Genomic DNA, 20,363 nt, shown 5'->3' on the forward strand with positions numbered 1-20,363 from the left:
GCTGGGATGGGAGGTAGGCTTCTTCCCCTGGGTCTTCCTGCTGGTGCCCATTCTGCTGCCAGCTGCTGCTGGCACTAGCTTTGTAACAGTGGAAAATCATAACCCACCCCACCATTCTTCTACATTGTTTCTGACCCTGACTAATGGGTAGCTTATAGACAGCATGTTTGTAAAAGGATCTTAGGAACTAACTTCAAAAGATAAAGTCCCCTGCCTTCAGGCATTCCAGCACCAGATTTGCTGACCTCCAAACATAAAACCAGGATGATGTAAAGCCAGGAAGACTAACCCAGGGCCATCACTTGCTTTATTGAAATGGACAGTGCTCATCTGCATGTAGAGAACTTTTCAACTCCCTCCCTTGATCTCTTTGTTCTGTTCCCCTCTCCCTAAAAACAAAACAAAACAAAACAAAACAAAAAAACCCTCTGCCTGGACTGAGATATGGAGATGGGCTTTGATACAAGGGTCCCCCATCTTCCAGATGGCCAGCATCTGAATAAACCACCTTCCTTTATATCAGCACCTGCCTCTCCAGTATTGGCTTTCAAAGCAGCAGGCAGCCAGACCTGCATTAGGTTACGGCTTGATTTACATGCCCAAGGCTGAAGAAGAGGACCTGGAGGAGAGGTGCAGTGGGATAGGAGCCCAGCCAAGGCTGGAGGCCAGCCAAGGCTTAACACAATTTCGCTTCTACTGTAGTGGTCTCCCACTCTGCCTTGCAGCCATATTGCAAGTTTAGCCTTATTTCCACCCACTGAAATAGTTTTCACCTTAAAGTTAACACCTGTGGTTACTGCAAGTTCTGGGTCAAAAATATCATCTGTGAACCTCAAGAGCAGGCTAGACTGGCCCATGCCACTTTCCCCGATGATGAGGATCTTCAGGGTGGTCAGCATGTCCTGATCCCTCCTGACCTTTGTCGGTTCCAAGCCCAGCTGCCTGGTCTCACTCTCAACCCATCACCAGGGGGAACTACCCATGCATGAGGCAGGGGTCCTATGGACACAATGGGGACCTAGCTGACCCCACAAAAGGTGAGGGGAGACTGGCCAGGGAGTGCACACAGGGCGGGGGAGAGGGGCAGTGTGTGGACGCCTTCCAATGGATGCCAACAGGGAAGGGGCTGCAGAAGGTGGGGTATGGACACACTGAGTCCAAGGCACTGGTGCCAAAGGCAAGAGGGACTAGGGAGCGCACTGTGGGTGGTGGGTGTGTGGAAGCCCTAGCAGGCACCAGCAGGGGGCATGAGGGAGAGTGGCACAAGGTGGCTGGGTGGGTGTGGGGACATACATGGACTAACTCCTGTAAAGCTGCTGGCGCCAACCACTGGGGGTGCAGGACAGGTGAGAGGGGTGGGGTGCATGGACACACAGGGGACCCAGGTGCAAAAGAGGGAGGCAGCCAGGGAGTACACAGCGGTCTGGAAAAGGGGATAAGGGGCACGTAGGTGCCCTCCAGGGCATGGAGGTTGGGGGCAGTTGCAGGAAGGCACATGGATGCATTGGGCTGAGGTACTCAGGCCAAAGGCAAGGTGTGGAGCCGGAACACAATGTAGCCTGAGCTAAGGGGGTGGGAGAGGTGGACTCCCTAGAGTCTAGGGCCTAGAGCCAAAGGAGAGAGGGCCAGCAGTGAGCATGAGGAAGGAGGAGGGCCTGCACTCCAGGAAGCACTAATGGGGAAGGCTTGTTGGGTGGTTGTGGCTGGCAGGGGGAGAAGAGACATCGTGGTTTCATCTAAATAAATGCAAGGCTTTTAAGCGAGAAAATCAGACTCCTCAATAATATACAGCTACTGTGATTACATTTGTACCTAATGTACATTTGAATAGATTCTATGATTTTACATAGGTCTGCTCTATGGTGTTTTGCCTTCCCAACCTAGTCTAGCTGTGTCCTTGAAATGGAAGCTAACTAGGACATAGACAAAAACTATAACACTTTATTTTTCTATTTGGCATAGAATTGCTGATTCCATCCCTTTCCCTGGTTCACAAAATTAAATTGCTTTAATTCTGCCCATAATGACCTCATGGCAGTACAACCAACTATTCTGCTCTGGGTATAATACCCCTTAGATGAGGCTGTCTTAAGAAACATACCTACCTTTCCTTCCTCCCACCCTCCCTCCCATAAACAGTAGAGTGTCTACTGTATTCCAGGAATGAACAGGGATCGTATCTTATTTTCTATCCCCAGTGACTAGCACAGTAACTTGCAAAGACTGAACATCTGATAAGGGTTTTATAAAAGAATAAATGAGAGAATGATGAATGAACAAATGAATGTATATATTCATGCATATTTAACCCTCTTTCCTATAAGGCAAGGATACTTTTCCAAAGACCAGTTATCCTTTGCCTATTATTCCTTTATTTTGCCCAAGGTTGTATTACAAAACATCTATTCCTATCCATTTCAACTATCTTACAAATGTCAATCATTCCCATAAGTTCCCCACTGCATCATTCTAGTTAAGAATGTGGATCCACTAAAATTATCCTTCAAACAACATTATTAGTTCTTTCCCTTTCTTATAATGTAACCGTTGCAAAATTCTAACTTCCTTAAAGAGCATTAACACAAACTGTTTGAACTGGATTTCACTAAAATTGAGTAAACTGGGATATTTAACTTTAAATGACAAAGCAGTGATTTGACAGATGTTTTGAACATTTCAAAGAAAATATTCATGAATATTTAATAATTTCCCTCCTTCCTCAGAATAATTCTTAACCATATGTGTGGGTCCTACTTATAATAAATTATATTGTTTTTTCTTACTACCTCATACCAACAAAAAGTAATTAATGAAAACTCTTCAAACCATTTGTCATAATTATTTCATCCCCTACTTTGATACTTTCCTTCACAAATCAATTTTCCACACTATTTACTAATATTCTAATATTAAATATGAATACAATACTTTAAAATGTTGTTCTCTTTATAACCATCAAATTTATACTACATTTTAAAGAAGTAAGTCAGACACTTTTCTTATGGGTCATTATTTTATATCTGTTTATAGGACTTTGAAATTTATCAATATTAAAAACTGGTAAAAGATAATAATATTTTGTATAAAAATAGAATGATAGATATTTTACCTCCTAAATTATTAAAAACACTATTAAAATAGGTTTGAAAAACAAACTTCTAAAGGGAAAAAAATCTATGTATAAGTGCCTCTATTTCCCCAGGTCAGAGAAAATTCTGTCTAAAAAAAAGAAAAAAGAAAAAAAATCTAGGAACAAAAGCCATTCTACTACTTTAGTATATGGTAGCTTTTAGTACTATTTTTTGATATTCATATGGCATTTCCTGCCAAATGTGATTGCAATATTCATTTGCACATGCACACACACCTAATATGTGAAAAGAATATTATTATTCTTTTCCCTGGGTCTATTCCAAATAACGATGGTCGTGACTAAAAACATAAAGTAGAAGAAATATTCCAATAAAAAAATTCTGACTGTAGGAATTTGACAGTTTCAAAGAAACTGGGATTAAATTAACTAATTTATATTCTCCTAAAACAGTTAAAACAGTACACTTTTCAAAAATAAATGCCTAATTGTTAGAATTCTGTTATTCAACTGGAATGAAGTCTTCTACATCAGAAGAAACGGGAGAAGAAACAGAGTAGAAAACAGGAGGTAAATAACTGTAAAGTATTCTAAGTAGTACTATCATATTTTCAAAGGTAAATGACAATAATTTCTGTCATGTTTTGAGATGCATTTTTGTCCATGTAAGTAGCATATTTCCCCATGAAACAAGAATAGACACGGAGATTCTAAGATGTCTTTCAGCTGTAATATTCTATTTATTGGTTGACTATACTATACATCACAATATTATTTTATACCATCGCCCTAAATCATTTTATGTAGGACTTAAGGAATCTGATAAGCTTTACTTTAAAAACAGGTCATATCAAGTTTTAAAAATTCAAAATAATTTATATGCTATGTCATCTGAGTTATACTTATGCTATTCAAATATATAAAGACAGAAAGATATTTTACATATATAAAAATATATATATAAATTTATCAGTTAACTGATTTTAATCTACAGATTAAATTAGTAAAATTACCAGTATTATAAAATCAGTTAACAGCCTAGTATATTTTTAAAATCAATTCCTAATTGTCATTTTGAAGATTTACTACTTCAAATGTTTAAAAAGAAAAATATACAAGTATTTCTTCCAATATATATCTGTATTAGTTCATTTTAAGAACTGTAATTCAGACATACAATTAAAAAAGATTTTGAAAATGTATTTTAACATATTCTAAACTGAGACAGGCTATAAATATAGGAGCATATTAAATATAAAACAGTAATGATTAAGCATATAATCATAAATAGAAAAAATCATTCACTGAAAAATGCAATAAAACCCACCATTCACTGTCTAGTTCATATTTATAACTACTATTTTATCAGGTATTCACAATAATAAGAACCATCTAGTTCTTTTGCCCTGCTGTAGCAGAATCCTACTTTGTTCCCTTTTGATTTCTACCATGAACATTTATATTTCAAAATCAAAAGAGGATTATATAATTTATTCTCCCTCCAAAATACATAATGCAAGTTCATACCTTTTAATATAACAATATGCTTCTAATGTATGGTCTAAAAACAGTAATAACAAGGCATGTTAACAATTATGCCATTACCTGATTCTTTTCAGATACCATAATATATCAGAAGCTCAAAAACATACATGATAACTCAAAACTCCTTTTTTATATCTGTTCTTTAGGTCCATATTTGTAAAAGCCTGAGTGACTTGAAGTGCTCTGATTATTCCTTCTAATGATGTTCCTACCTTCCTTCACTGTGGCTGCCTTTTGCCTCGAGGGTATCACCAGCTCCTTTACAATCTGCAAGACTTGAATCATCGCTAGTCATTAACAAGCCAAGGACTCCAGCTGCTTCCTCCAGAAATCCAACAGGTTTCATCACCAAGAGCTCATGACATTTCTGCTTTCAGGAAGCTCAGGAACAAACACAGTTCAACTTCAGAGAAATAAATGCTTTCCTTAGCTATACAAGAAGGCTCCGAAGCAGTTAACAAGGAACAAGGAAAAGATAGGCTGTATTTTCTTGAAATTATGTATTCAAACTGATTTCAGCACTTGTGAAAACCAACATCCTCAAAGTCCCAAATGCATGACTTTGCAAAGCATTAACAGTTACAAACAAAACAAAACAAAACAAAATGTGGGTAATTGTCTGTAAATCACTAAGCACAGTGAAAACATTTTCTCACAAAAGTCAAGGCAGGAAAAATAAAGTGCTATGCTATAAATTCTCATATAGTGGATCACAGATGCTATGTGCAAGTTTTTAAAAACACATTCAGTAGTCAACCAAAATATCCTGCACTGTAAAAGCCTTAATACTTTTTTCCAATTTCTCAAAAATCTCATGTTTGAAACACAGAAAATATAATGTGGATAAAAATAAAACTCTATCGTGCTAACTCCAAGCTCCCAGATCTGCATCAAAGATATGCTACCTCAAAAAATATCCTCTAAATTCCTTTCCCCCTACACACACACACACACACACACACACACACACACACACACACACACACCTCTGACATCCCAGCAGATGAAGAAAAGTCTAGGTTCACACTGCCCGCTAGAAATCCCCAAAGAGGTATGTAAATTCGTTGGTCTCACCATCAAAGGCATGGACCAGAGAATTTCAAATCAAGCATAACAACCATTTCTGCCATGAGATTTAACAGCCAAGATGCAACAATGTTCAATTAATAGTTAATACATTTCTTACAGTTCTGTATCTCACATAGCAACCTTTTTCAAAGTAAACCTACAGAGTTAACTAAAAGAGAAAACTGAAATTCAAGTTAATATGGTTAAATGTCACTATTTACTAAAGTGACTCCACTGGCAATTTGTTCCCCTTACTGTGCTGCCAACTTCCCTCTGAGAATTTTTTCCTTCCCATTTATTATTTTGAATGAATGTATCATAAAATGACTCCCAGACCAAATCAGAGGCAGTTTCTGTGCCTCCACACAGTTCAAGGCTATTTTGTTACTTTCTCATTTTTCAGTTGAACTACTGAGGCACACAGTGAATCAACCAAGGTTGGTAATTGGTAAAACATAGGCTCCAAAATTCAAAGGTTTCTTCTGCTTTCTCTGACACCAAGTCTCTTCTGTAGAAAGGTACAATTTTAAAATTCAGGGAGACATTGTCAGCTCTTCAAGGAAGAGGTACTATAAAACGGGCATATATATCCACCTATAATGTATTCTCCATATGGGTGTTAATTTAAGACTTCAGTGCTACAAATCCATGATAGTGAGAAAATATTTGCAAATGGAGAACAGGGCATTAATTCTAACTATATATTATCTTTAAAGACCATGTTTGTCCTTGCAAATTAAATCAAAGCAAGAGTTTGGACAGGTCAAAGACCAAGTTTTAAACCTCAGATTAAAACTGTGCTCTTTAACAAATTCCTCTGATGACCTGGTATAGACAAATCAGTATTTAAATCAAACTCCTAAAATCAAGTTCCCCTAATTCTTTCTACCCCTTGTCCTGTTTCCTAGGGCAGTCCTGAACATGAAATAGGTGTTAGATATCTCTCTCTGGATTCACTTTCCAGTTCTTTGCATTTCCAGCTCCTGAAAAATTACTTTTACTCTTTTTGGGGGTAAAAATGTTCTTGAGAGGTATTTTTCTGTTAGCTTTGCTCTCTCCCAGTACTTTTCTGTTGCCATGCAAGGAAGGGGACACACAGGACATGATCCTTTCACTCAACTCTATGCTTCATGTCTGATCAGTGAAGCAAGGACCATCTATATTCACATTTCCATGAATTTCAATTCTCATCATTGCCTATCCCACTGACATCAGTGTTGGTTTTGAAAATGAAAATCATACAGCAATCCATTTGCACACAATTGTGCAATGCTGTCAGTCCTTACCTTCTGCCAAGCAACCAATAGCTTTTTCTTCTCTCATTCTTTTCTCATTGTTTTATGACACACTGCATCAGTACAAATATTTGAGCACATATTCTAATATGTATAACTGAACTGTGCTCTAAAATGTCAAGATCATGAAAGACAAAGAAGGACTGAGGAACTATTACAGATTAGAGGAGAGTGGAAAGTATAGAGTCAAGATGAGTAAATGTAACACATGATCCAAGATTAGATACTGGACCAGAAAAAGATGAGGGGAACTGATAACATTTTGGGACAATGGATAAAATTCAAATACAAGCTATGGATTATCAGTGTTACCTTTTTGACTGTGACCATTACACAGCTATTATGTAATAGAACATCCTGGATTGTAAGAAATACACCCTGAAGTATGGGGTACTTAGAGGTAAATACTTCAATTTACTCTTTAATGATTCAGGAAAAACTAACACCAATATAGAAGGAAAAAGCAAATGTGGTAGGATTTGAGAAATCCATGTATAAGAATATATGGGAATTTCTGGGAATATATGGGGTTATTCTTGTAACATCTTCCTAAATCTGAAATTATTTCAAACTGAAATGTCTTGACTACATATTTCAACATATGTATATTTATGTGTTTATAAGAGATACATACGTATTCATATCCATTTATGTTTAGTCATATAAAACAGTAATTTCAAGGGATAAAATAAATATAAAGAATTACATATTTCTATATATGCTGTTTTAGTTAACTCTGTGTATGTATGTACACATATCTACACATATGCATTCTCCTATCTGCTTCCTCCACCCCATAGGTCATTCCGAACCTTCCTGGCAAAGGCAGACATATCTCTGGGGTTACTCTGACATGGAGAGTCTTAAAATAATTAATTTCCAGATCCTTAACTTCCATATGTACTTATTGCTAAAGCTGACCTGCTTGAGAAAATTCCTGCAGCAGGGGTTCTCCATTCCCATCTCCCTTTACACAATCTCCTTTCTCCCATTCTATTAGTAAAAGGCCAACCTTCATCCATCTTATATGGTGCAGTGCTCCAAAGGTGAAAACATGGGAGGTGGGGGACAAACACCATTCAACAAGTCCTTTAATCAAGGCACAATAAGCAATAGCCCATCCCCTTATGAAGATATGAGTTTCTAATAAAATATTACTTTATAGAAAATAATTGGTTAAGAAAACATCACATATTTGTTGTTTTGACCAATGACATTAGGATAAAACTCTGTGAGAAAAGTGGAATGGATATATAATTTCAGGGGGAAAAAAAGAAAGTATAAAAAGCTCTGGCTACTAAGAAATAGCTCATTCATTTTTTTAAGTAAATTACCCTGGGTATCAAACCACTGTGATACTTAAACACAACTATAGTTACAAGGATGATGTAATAGTTTTTGATTGTTTTATTTTCCTCATTGGGCCTATGGAACAAAAAATCAGTTTAATCATATTCCCTGATTTATATAACGGATCCATGCATAGTCCATTTTTATTTATTTACTCAATTACTTATACTTAATAATTTAATAAACACCAGAAAGCAATTACCCCAAATAAAAACAAGAACCTTAAAAATAATCAACATTTAACCTACAGTCCTGCCAACCACCAGCTCATCATCCCCCTGCTCCAACCCAAAGTAACAATCATCCCGTATGCTGTAGTTACAATCATTCCCTTTAGCTCATTACAGCTACATAGCTATATCTACATCTATATCTGTATCTATAAATATATCTGTATAGTGTGATTATATGTGTATATTTGGCTTTTCTGAACTTTATTAAAAGAGTACAATGTTTTATATAATATTTTGGTAATTATAGTTTTTCTTTAAAATGATTCTATTATATTCTAGTCCCATGGTTCTCAGTCTTCATACATACTGAACTTGCCTGGGGATTTTTAAAAAGTATGATGCCTGGGTCCATCCACAGGGATTTTGCTTTCATCCTCCTAGGGTACAGCCTGAGCATCCTAAATTTTAAAAGCTCCCCAAAATGACCCTAACATTCAACCAAGGTTAAGTACCTCTATTCTAGAAGAATGACACAGGGAAAGCTAATTGCATGTGAAAAAGTAAACATGAAAGGTACAAAATATTATGACTCTACTATTAGCATTTACATTATATATAAATATCTATCTATCTATCTATCTATCTATCTCAGATAGATAGATAGACAGACAGACAGACAGACGAAGAGATGGGGGCACAAAGAAAAAATATTAAAATGTTACCAATAATTTTTCTTCTGAAAGGTGGCATTATGTATGAATTTTTACTGTCTTTCTGTTTTGCCATACTTCTCCACAGACAAAAATTTTTACTATTTTTTAAAAGGAATTACATTTTATTTTTTAAAAAGCCATGTCACTTCACCAAAAAAGATACTTATACAGATGGCAAGTAAGCATATAAACAGAGGCTAAACATCTTATATCATTAGGGACTTCCAAACAATGAGACACCACTACACACCTACTAGAATGGTTAAAGTCCAAAACACTGACAACACCAAATGCTGTTGTGAGGATGTGGAGCAACAGGAACTCTTTCATTGCTAGTGAGAATGTAAAATGGTACACCTACTTTGAAAAGTTTGGCAGTTTTTTACAAAAGTAAACAGTTTTACCATATAATTCAATAACTATACTCCCTGTTATTTACCCAAATGAGCTGAAAACTGGTATCTACACAAAAACATGCACATGAAGGTTTACAGCAGTTTTATTTATAGTTGCCAAAACTAAGAGGCAACCAAGATGTTCCTCAGCAAGTGACTGGAGAAACTATGGTACATACAGACAATGGAATAATACTCAGCAATAAAAGGAAATGAGCTACCAAGCCCCCCCCCCAAAAAAGACATGAAAAGACATGGAAGAACATTTAATGCATATTGCTAAGTAAAAGAAGTCAGTCTGAAAAGGAGTCTATTTGAAATCATACATACTATATGGATTCTAACTATATGACCTTCTGGAAAAGGCAAAACTGTGGAGATAGTAAAACAGTGGTTGCTAGGGCTTTGAGGAAAGAGAGAGAAGGATGAGCAGGATGGGCACAGGGAATTTTTAGGACAGTGAAACTACTCTATGAAATTGTAAAGGTAGATACACATCCACTATACATTGGTCAAAATCCACAGAATGTACAACACAGAAACTAAACCATAATGTAAACTATGGACTTTAGTAAACACTGATATATCAATATTGGCTCATCAATTGCAGTAAGTGTACCAACTAATGCAAGATGTTAGTAACAAGGGAAATGGGAAGATGGAGAATATTATGAGGGAACTCTTGGACTTCCCACTCATTTTTTCTGGAAATCTAAAACTGTTCTCAAAGTCTTTTTTAAAATAACAAAGGAATTCTATAATATATATTTAATCTATATCCTACTCTTCAGACTTTATCTGAATACAAAATTAACTAAAAAGTACAGAGTTTAACTGGGAAGAGTGCTTAAAATAAAAATAATAATCACCTATATATATAAAGAAAGAGATCTGATGTGGCTTGGTAAATAAAAAATGTTAGTTTCCTTTGCAATGAGCTGCCTGCAAACAGTTGTCATCTAATTTTTTAATTTTTTAAATTTTTAACTATATTTTATTGATTATGCTATTAGAGTTTTCCCAATTTTCCTCTTTTATCCCCCCTCCACACTGCACTCCTCACTCTCCAGCATTCCCCACTCCTTAGTTCATGTCCGTGGGTTATACATATAAGTTCTTCCAATTCTCTGTTCCCTATACCATTGTTGACCTCTCCCCATCTACTTTATTCCTACCAATTATGCTTCTTATTCCCTGTACCTTTTCCTTCCTATTCTTCCCCTCCCCACTGAAATTTTCCATGTGATGCCCATTTCTCTGATCCTGTTCCTGTTCTAGTTGTTTGCTTAGTTTTTGTTTTTGTTGTTTTTCTTTTTTTTTAGGTTCATTTGTTGATAGTTGTGAGTTTGTTGTCATTTTACTGTTCATATTTTTTATCTTCTTCAATTTCTTAGATCAGTCCCTTTAACATTTCATAAGGGCTTGGTGATGATGAATTCCTTTAACTTGACCTTATCTAGGAAGCACTTTAGCTGCCCTTCCATTCTAAATGATAGCTTTGCTGGATAGAGTAATCTTGGATGTAGGTCCTTGCCTTTCACAACTTCAAATACTTCTTTCCAGCCCCTTCATGCCTGTAAGGTTTCTTTTGAGAAATCAGCTGATAGCCTTATGGGCACTCCTTTGTCTCCTTTCTTCTTGCTTCTTTTAGGATTCTCTCTTTATTATTTAACCTTGGGTAACTTAATGTGCCTTGTGAGTGTTCCTCTCACAAGGATCATGTGCCTTAGTGTGTTCCTCCTTGGGTCCAACTTCTTTGGGACTCTCTGGGCTTCCTGAAAGTCTATTTCCTTCACCAGATTGGGGAAGCTTTCCTTCATTATTTTTTCAAATAAGTTTTCAATTTCTTGCTCTTGTTTTTTTCCTTCTGGCACCCTTATAATTTGGATATTGGAATGTTTCAGGCTGTCCTAGAGGTTCAAAAGTCTCTCTTCACTTTTTTGAATTCTTGTTTCTTCATTCTGTTCCAATTGGATGTTTATTTTTCCCTTTTGTTCCAAATCATTGCTTTGAGTCCTGGTTTCCTTCCTGTCATTGCTGGATCCCTGAATATTTTGCTTTATTTCATTTTGGGCATCCACTTGTTTTTTCAATTTTCAATCAAGCTCAATTAGTTCTGTGAGCATTTTGATTACCAGGGCTTTAAATTCTCCATCAGATAGGTTGGTGGTCTCCTCATCACTTAGCTCTCTTTCTGAAGTTTTGCTTAGTTCTTTTATTTTGGCCATATTTCTTTGTCTCAATGCACCTGTTAAGTTGTAAGGGGGCAGGCTTTTGGTACTCACCTGGGCAGGGCAACTCTCCTTGCTGTGCTGGGGCGCTGCTTGTTGGGGAGTGGAGGGGCCAGAGAGGAAACAATGCAGCTCCCCTACTCAGGCTCTAGCCCCACTTTCCAATGGACTCTCGTGTGAGACTGGGAGTTTCTCCCACCCCGGCAACCCCCCACCCCCACAGTCCACAGTCAGCTCTGAGTCTCAGTGTCCTGTTCAGTCAGCCCCATCCGCATTCACACCATCTGCCACCTAGTCATAGCCAGCCTGACCCACATGGTCCACTGCCTCACCGGGGGTTCTCTCCACCCGCCTGTCTACCCATCTCCCTCCCACCAGTCTGGTTGACTGTTTCTTTAATTCCTTAGTTGTCGGAGTTCTATACAGTTTGATTTTCTGCCACTTCTGGTTGCTTACTAATTTTAGGTTGGTTGTTACCCTCCTTTTGGTTATGAGACAAAGTGAAGGGTTTCAACCTATGCCTCCATCTTGGCCGGAACTCCTCTAACTCTTTTTTAAACAGAAAATTCTTAACTCAATTTTATTTCCCACATTTGCATTTTTGTTATACATAGCCTCACCCCCCAAACCACCTACTTTTGTCTAACTCAAAAACTGTTGACTTTTCATCCCTTTCACTTCCAAATCCAGCATTTCCAGAGTGGAACACAAAGGATAATGCCAGTAAGAGAACAGGAAGGAGAGAAATGCAACAGGCTGGAAATACAAGCACTCCCTACTATCCACCTATTTGGACATTCCCAATTATGCCATTCTACTTTCTTCAAATCAAAGTATAAGACAGAAAGCAACTTCTTTCAGATGAAAAGGGGTTAATAACAGGACTTATATGGTAAATGATGTAAAGAAAAAACAGCCAGGTAAAGGAAGAAAATCTTTTCCCACCATTACATGAAACAAAAGAAGGGAGGGACACAGGGTGCGGGGAAAGAGAGAAAGAGAAGGAAGGGAGAGAAAGAGGGAGGAAGGAAGAAGAAAGAACCAGACTAAATTTGATCTCATTTGTATACTTTCTTTCATTCACTTAATAAAACCATGAACAAGTTTACCAGAGCATCTTGTTTGGACCTAAGTATAAAGGAGAAAAGCAAAATCATACTACTATTCATAACAAATAACGTTATCAGTAATTCAAATCAACTTCCAACTCCCTAGAATCTTAAAGAATTACAAACTAATTTAAATGGTCTCTATTTTCTTCTTTTTGTCAATATACATCTTCAATAGTATTCCTTATTACAAAAATAATGCATGTTCACTGTAGAAAATAAGTATCTAAAAATATGCCAAAGAAAATAAAAATCTCTCTTAGGCCCACCATACAGAGATATGCACTATCAACAACCTTCTTGACTTTCCCATGTGCTTTTTTACTGCTTTTATAAAAAATAGGGTAATATTATGCATACTCTTTTTGAACTGATATGTATATTCACAATATAAAATATTTAATCAATATCATTTTTATACAATCAACACAGACAAGGACATTGGCACTTGTCTCTACAAAATTTTTTGATCATGTGAATAACAACCAAGAATCTTCTCATTTTTGGCACTGATTCAGATTTTTTCTAACCCTTTTTCAGAAAACATTTTTGACTTTCCTGGAAATACACTTTAGAATAAAATTACTGTCATCTTTTTTCAGGACATGTAGATAAATGACAATAAAAAATGTGAGAGGCCACATTTCTACTAACAAAAATAATCTGTAAATATTCCAGATGTCAGCTTGCCTGCAAACAGAAAAGACCATTGAGTATTAAACTATAAACTCATTTCTGACTGGTCTCCTTTGAGTTAATAAATTGGGTAATAGAGTTAATTTCTTTGCCATTCTACTTAAATTTTATGGGTGGGATATAATCACTTTTAAGTAGAATTTTGAAAATCAATCTCTACAAATTCATCAATATAAAATGCACAATATGTAGTTTATAAAAAAAAGTTGCACATTTTTCTACCTAAAATCTATACTATTTTCTGTCCAAATAGTATTTAGGTGCTTTTACAGTAATTCCTAATAATTCATACTGGATATTTAAAAGTTAATTGTCAGGTCTGGCTGGTGTGGCTCAGTGGATTGAGCATGGGCTGCAAACCAAAGGGTCACGGGTTTGATTCCCAGTCAGGGCACATGCCTGGGTTGCGGACCAGGTCTCCAGTAGGGAGTGGCGCAAGAGGCAACTACACAATGATATTTCTCTCCCTCTCCTTCTCCTTCCCTTCCCCTCTCCCTAAAAATAAATAATTTCTTTTTTTAAAGTTAACACTGTCAGAATACAACATGGCAGTAGAATACGTGGAAGCCTCCTCCCAGGACCAAACTGGAATTGCAACTATACTGTATAAAAATCATCTTGCATAACCAACTAAACATTAGCTGGACAGAAGCCTTATTACCAAGGACTTATGGAAGAAATCACATCACCACAGGATTGGTAGGAAATGCAGAAGCACAAGAGGGCTGACTGGGCTCCCACAGATGAAAGTTGAAGTGCAGGAGGGGTATTTCAGTGGTTGGGGTGTTCCTTAGACCCCAGGCTGGGCTCTCCAGCCTGAAGCACCAGGACTGGCAAAGGAACCCAAGTAACATTCTGCTGTGAAAAGCAGTGGAGTTTCTGCCTGACAGGGAGAGACAGCTAGAAACACAGAGAGTCTCTTAAGGGGCCAACACAAAATTCTGTTTGCATCCACTTACCCTGGGCTCAAGTGGAAGGAGGGCAGAGCAGGCCAGAGCCACATGAGAAATATCTGGGGTTGGTAGCTCTGGAGGAAGAGACCAACAGTCTGACAGTTGCCAAGATCCACATGCTCAGTCATTGCTCATACTGCAGAAGCCATCACTCTTGGGCAGAGCACTGTCCTCCACGAGGCATTGGAGCAGGGAGCAAGAGCCCCACCTGGCAGTAATTACTCTGCCCCACCCTGTGAAGCTTGTGCCCAGCTACTGAGGAGTACAGCCAGTGGCACTTCCAGTGATTCATTCAGCCTAACAGAAAGCCCACAGGCAGATCTCTGGAAGCTCTGAGATTTTAGCTGACTATCCCCCGGGCCTGGTGCTGGCAAAAGCTGTCCTTGGTACGCAGATTGATTTTTTCTGCACACACCCAGGCAGAGAAGAGGAAGCCACATGCTATGGATCATTGAAAGCTCCAAACAGTTTTCCCAGGGTCAGTCACAGGGAGCATCTGACTTAGCCTGCACCAGAGTATTTGCAAATCTACTCCACACCTAGAAACAAACACAAACATGGCCAACATGGGGAGACAAAAAATAAAAACAGGTCCTAAATGAAAAAAAAACAAGAGAATTTTCTAGAAGAAGAGCTAAATGATACAGAAACAAGCAACTTATCAGATATAGAGTTTAAAATAATGATTATAAGTATGCTCAAAAGCATGAAAAAAGATGTAAAAAAACATAAAAAAAGACCACCCAGGTGTAAAGAAAGCAACATCTGAAATAAATAAAACACTAGAAGGAATAAACAGTAGGTCAGATGAAGAAGAAGACCAAATCAGCAATTTGAAAGACAAGATAGAAAAAAACACCCAAGTAGAGCAGTAAAAAAGAAAAAATAATTTTAAAAAATGAGGAAAGTTTAAGGCACCTTTGGAACAACATGAATCGTAACAAAATTACAGGAATACCAGGAGAAGAGAGTGAGCAAGGGATCGACAACCTCTATGAAGCAACAATGACCAAAAACTTCCCTAACTTGGTGAAGGAAAAAGATACAAAGTCCAAGAAGCACAGAGAGGAGTCCCAAACAAGACAGACCCAAAAGGCCCACACCAAGACACATCATAATTAAAATGGCAAATCTTAAAGGCAAGGAGAATCTTAAAAGTTGTAAGAGAAAAACAGTTACCTACAAGGGAGCTCCCATTGGACTGCTTTGACTTCTCAACACAAACATTTCAGGCCTGAAGGGATTGGCATGAAATATTCACAGTGATGAAAAGCAAGAACCTTCAACCAACCCAGCAAGGCTATCATTTAAAAGTGAAGGAGACAGAAAGAGCTACCCAGTTAGAAAAAGAAAAAGGAGTTTGTACCACCACACAAGTACTGCAACAATGTTAAAGGGTTTGCTTTAAGAAAAAAAATACACAGGAATATAGTAAAAAATAAAATGGCAATAAATACATATGTATCAATAATCATTTTAAATGTAAATGGCTTAAATGCTTGAATCAAAAGACACAGGGTAACTGAATAGATAATAAAAACAGGACCAATATATAAGTGAGGACCCAAGAAAAAAACCCAGAATTATCTTCTGGAGGCAGACCCCTTGTAGTACAGGCTTCCCTCACTAGGTGAGCATTCTAGGAACCCAACTGTATCTGTGTACCAGCTGACATTGTTGTGAGAGGCAGCGCTCAGCAAATTGCTTTTGAAGACTTTTTCAATGTGCTTGCCCATTTCATGAAGGATAATTTACAAGCGCACCTGTCCACACTGTGTTGAATGTCCAGTAGTTTTTGACCAACAATGGCATAACCCTGTGCACCACCCTCCCTATTCACCCAATCTCACCCCAAGTGACTTGTGTTTGTTTCTTTCTTTCTTGGATGAAAACAGTCCTCAAAGGGAAATGTTTCCCCAATGTGGATAAGGTGAAAAAAAAAAACCCCAGCAGAAGCACTAAAAGGCAACAAAAACAATGAGTTCAAAACTGTTTTGAGCAGTGGAAAATGTCATGCTAGGTGTTAAATGGAGGGTACTTTGAATGTGACTGAAGTTTGAACATGTAAGAATAAACACAAAATTTTTTATAAATAAATTCTGGTTTCGGGGGTCCCTTCATATATACCATCTCCAAGAGACCCACCTCAAAATGAAAAATACACACAGACTAAAAGCAAAGGTACAGAAAAAGATACTTCATGCAAATGAAAAGGGGGAAAAAAGCTGGAATAGCAATACTTATATCCAAAAAGAAAATAGACTTTAAAACCAAGGCTATAGTAAAAGACAAAGGACACTACATAATGATAAAAACAACAATCCAACAAGAGGATATTACCCTAATAAACATGTATGCACCCAACATAGAAACACCTAAATATGTAAAGCAAATCTTGATGGACATAAAGGGAGAGATTGACAGAAATACAGTCATAGTAGGAGATTTTAACATACCATTGACTACAACGGATAGATCTTCGAGACAGAAAATCAACAAGGAGACGGAGGTCTTAGATGACACACTAGATCAAATGGACTTAATTTATATCTTCAGAGCATTTAACCCCAAAAGAACAGAATATACATACTTTTCAAGTATACATGGAACATTTTCTAGGATAGACTGCATGTTAGGACACAAAGCAAGTCTCAATAAATTTAAGAAGATTGAAATCATATCAAGCATCTTATCTGACCATAATCCTATGAAACTAGAAATCACTCACAAGAAAACTGAAAAATAAATGAAGACATGGAAGCTAAATAACACATTATTAAATAATGAATGAATCAACAATGAGATCATGGAAGAAATCAAAAGATACCTTGAAATCCATGATAATGAGAACTCAACAACCCAAAATCTGTGGGAATAGAAAAAGCAGTCCTTAAGTGGGAAATTTATGCATTATTCTTTTTCTTGTTTCTATCTCAAGAAACAAGAAAAAGCTCAAACAATCTAGCTTTACATTTAAAGGAATTTGAAAAAGAACAAGAAGCAAATGCCAAAGTGAGTAGAATGAAGGAAATAATAAAGATCAGAGCACAAATAAATGAAATAGAATCTAAAAAATGATACAAAAGATCGATGAATCCCAGAGCTGGTTCTCTGAAAAGATCAACTGACAAACCTTTAACCAGATGCATAAGTAAAAACAGAGCGTGCACCTAAATAAAGAAAATCAGACACGAAAAAGGAAAAATATCAACAGACACCAAATAAATACAAAGGACTGTAAGAAAATATTATGGACATTATATGCCAACAAATTGGACAATCTGAACAAAATGGGTATATTTCTAGAAATATATAATCTTCCAAAACTAAATCAGGAAAAATCAGAGATTCTGAACAGACAGATTACACCTAGTGAAACTGAAGCAGTAATCAAAGACAAATCTCAACAAACAAAAGTCCTGGACCAGATGGTTTCACAGGTGAATATTACCAAACATTCTGAAAGAGGTAAAACCTCTCCTTCTCAAACTATTCCAAAAAGTTCAAGAGGAAGGAAGACTCCTGAGCTTATTTTACGAGGCCAGCATTACCCTAATTCCAAAGCCAGATAAAAACACTACAAAGAAAGAAAATTATAGGCCAATATCCCTGATGAATATAGATGCTAAAATTCTCAAAGAAATATTAACAAGTTGAATACTAGCAATGAAGCAAAGAGATTACATACCATAATCAAGTTAGATTTACTCCAGGGATGCAAGGTTGGTATAATATCTACACATCAATAAATGTGATACACCATATAAACAAAATGACAGATAAACACCATATGATCGTATCAATGGATGCAGAAAAGCATTTGTTAAAGTCCAGCACCCATTTATGATTTAAAAACAAAACAAAGTGGAAATAGAGGGAACACACCTAAACATAATTAAGGCCATATATAACAAACCCACTGTCAGCATCATACTCAATGGGCCAAAACTACAAGTATTCCCCTTAAGATTGGGAACAAGACAGGGATGTCCGCTTTCACCTCTCTTATTCAACATACCGTATTATTCAGACTGTAAGACACACTTCCCCACTCCCAAAATTTGGGAGGAATAATGGTTGTTAATGCTGATGTTGAGTTCTGTTTACATTTACATTGGTGAGATATTATGTTATTTATGTTATTAAATATTTTACCACATTTTTTGCTTCAAATTTTTTTTCCCTATTTTCCTCCTCTAAAACCTAGGTGCTTCTAATGGTCTGAAAAATACGGTAGTACTGGAAGTCCTAGCCACAGTACTCAGACAAAAGAAGAAGGCATCCAAATTGGAAAAGAAGTAAAACTGTTGTTATTTGCAAATGACATGATACTGCACATAAAGAGCCCTAAAATTTCCACCAAGAAACTACCAGAACTGATAAATGAATTTGGTAAAGTAGGATACAAAATTAATATCCAGAAATCAGCTGCATTTTTATATACCAATAATGGAACTATCAGAAAGGGAAATTAAGAAAACAATTCCATTCATATTTGCTTTAAAAAGAATAAAATATTTGGGAATAAATTTAACCAAGAATGCAAAAGACTATACTCAGAAAATTACATGACACTGAAGAAGATACAAATAAATGAAAGCAGATACCATGTTCATGGATACGAAGAATTAGCATCATTAAAATGTCCATACTACCCAAAGCAATCTATAACTTCAATGCAATTGCTTCCAGATACCAATCACATATTTCATAGAACTAGAATATTTCAAAAGTTTATGTGGAACCACAAACAACACCAAATAGCAACAGTGATTTTGAGAAAAAAGAACAAAGTTAGAGGAATCATGCCATCTAATATCAAACTACACCATAAGGCCACAGTAAGCAAAACAGCCTGGGACTGGCATAAAAACAGACACGTAGATCAACAGAACAGACCCGAGGGCCTAGAAATAAACCCACACCTTTGTAGTCAATACTTGACAGAGGAAGCAAGCACATACAATGGGTTAAAGATGGTTTATTCAATAAATGGTGTTAGGAAAATTGGACAGATACATGCAGAAAAATGAAATTAGAACATCTTCTTATACTACACACAAGAATAAATTCAAATGGATTAAAGACTTAAGTATTAGATTTGAAACCATCAAAATCCTAGAAGAAAGGATAGGCAATAAAATCTTGCACATTGCTCATAGAAATATTTTTTTCTGATAGGAAGAATTAGCTGATATATCTCTTCAAGCAAGGGAAACAAAAGAAAAAGTAAGCAAATGGGACTACATCAAACTAAAAAGGTTTTACACAGCAAAGTAAACCATCAACAAAGTGAAAAGACAATCTACTGAGTGAAAGAACATATATTCACCAATAATACATCTGATAAGAAGTTAATATCCAAATTTATAAAACACTAAAAAACAAACAATCCTATTAAAAAATGGGCAAGGGACCTGAATAGACACTTCTCCAAAGAGGGCATACAGATGACCAATAGATAGTGAAAAGATGCTCAGTGTCACTAATCATCAAGGAAATGCTAATTAAAACTATAGTGAGATATCACCTCGCACCAGTCAGAATAGTTATCATCAATAAATCACCAAACAAATGCTGTCAAAGGTGTGGAGAAAAGGGAACCCTAGTGCACTGTTGGTGGGAATGCAGACTGGTGCAGTCACTGTGGAAAACAGCATGGAATTTCCCCAAGAAATTAAAAATGGAACCGTCTTATGACCCAGTGATTCCATTTCTGGAAATGTATCCAAAGAAATCACACT

General features: G+C 36.7%; 1 protein-coding gene across 2 annotated transcripts in view; it reads right to left on the bottom strand.

The window, feature by feature from the left end:
* Positions 1–20,363, bottom strand: part of USP6NL (USP6 N-terminal like) — a 186,513-nt gene that overhangs the window by 124,801 nt on the left and 41,349 nt on the right. The window contains exon 1 of one of the 2 annotated variants that reach the window (XM_045857890.1): positions 4,849–5,072. The exons of the other annotated variant lie outside the window; for it this stretch is intronic. Coding sequence (XP_045713846.1) covers positions 4,849–4,921 — 73 coding nt within the window. The 5' untranslated portion in view covers positions 4,922–5,072. Of the gene's footprint in view, positions 1–4,848; positions 5,073–20,363 lie in introns of those variants that run through there. 2 annotated transcript variants of the gene reach the window in all.

Source organism: Phyllostomus hastatus, unplaced genomic scaffold (genome assembly GCF_019186645.2).
Source record: "Phyllostomus hastatus isolate PE091 unplaced genomic scaffold, TTU_PhHast_1.1 phas_scaffold_1674, whole genome shotgun sequence".
In the NCBI taxonomy this organism is placed as follows: domain Eukaryota; kingdom Metazoa; phylum Chordata; class Mammalia; order Chiroptera; family Phyllostomidae; genus Phyllostomus; species Phyllostomus hastatus.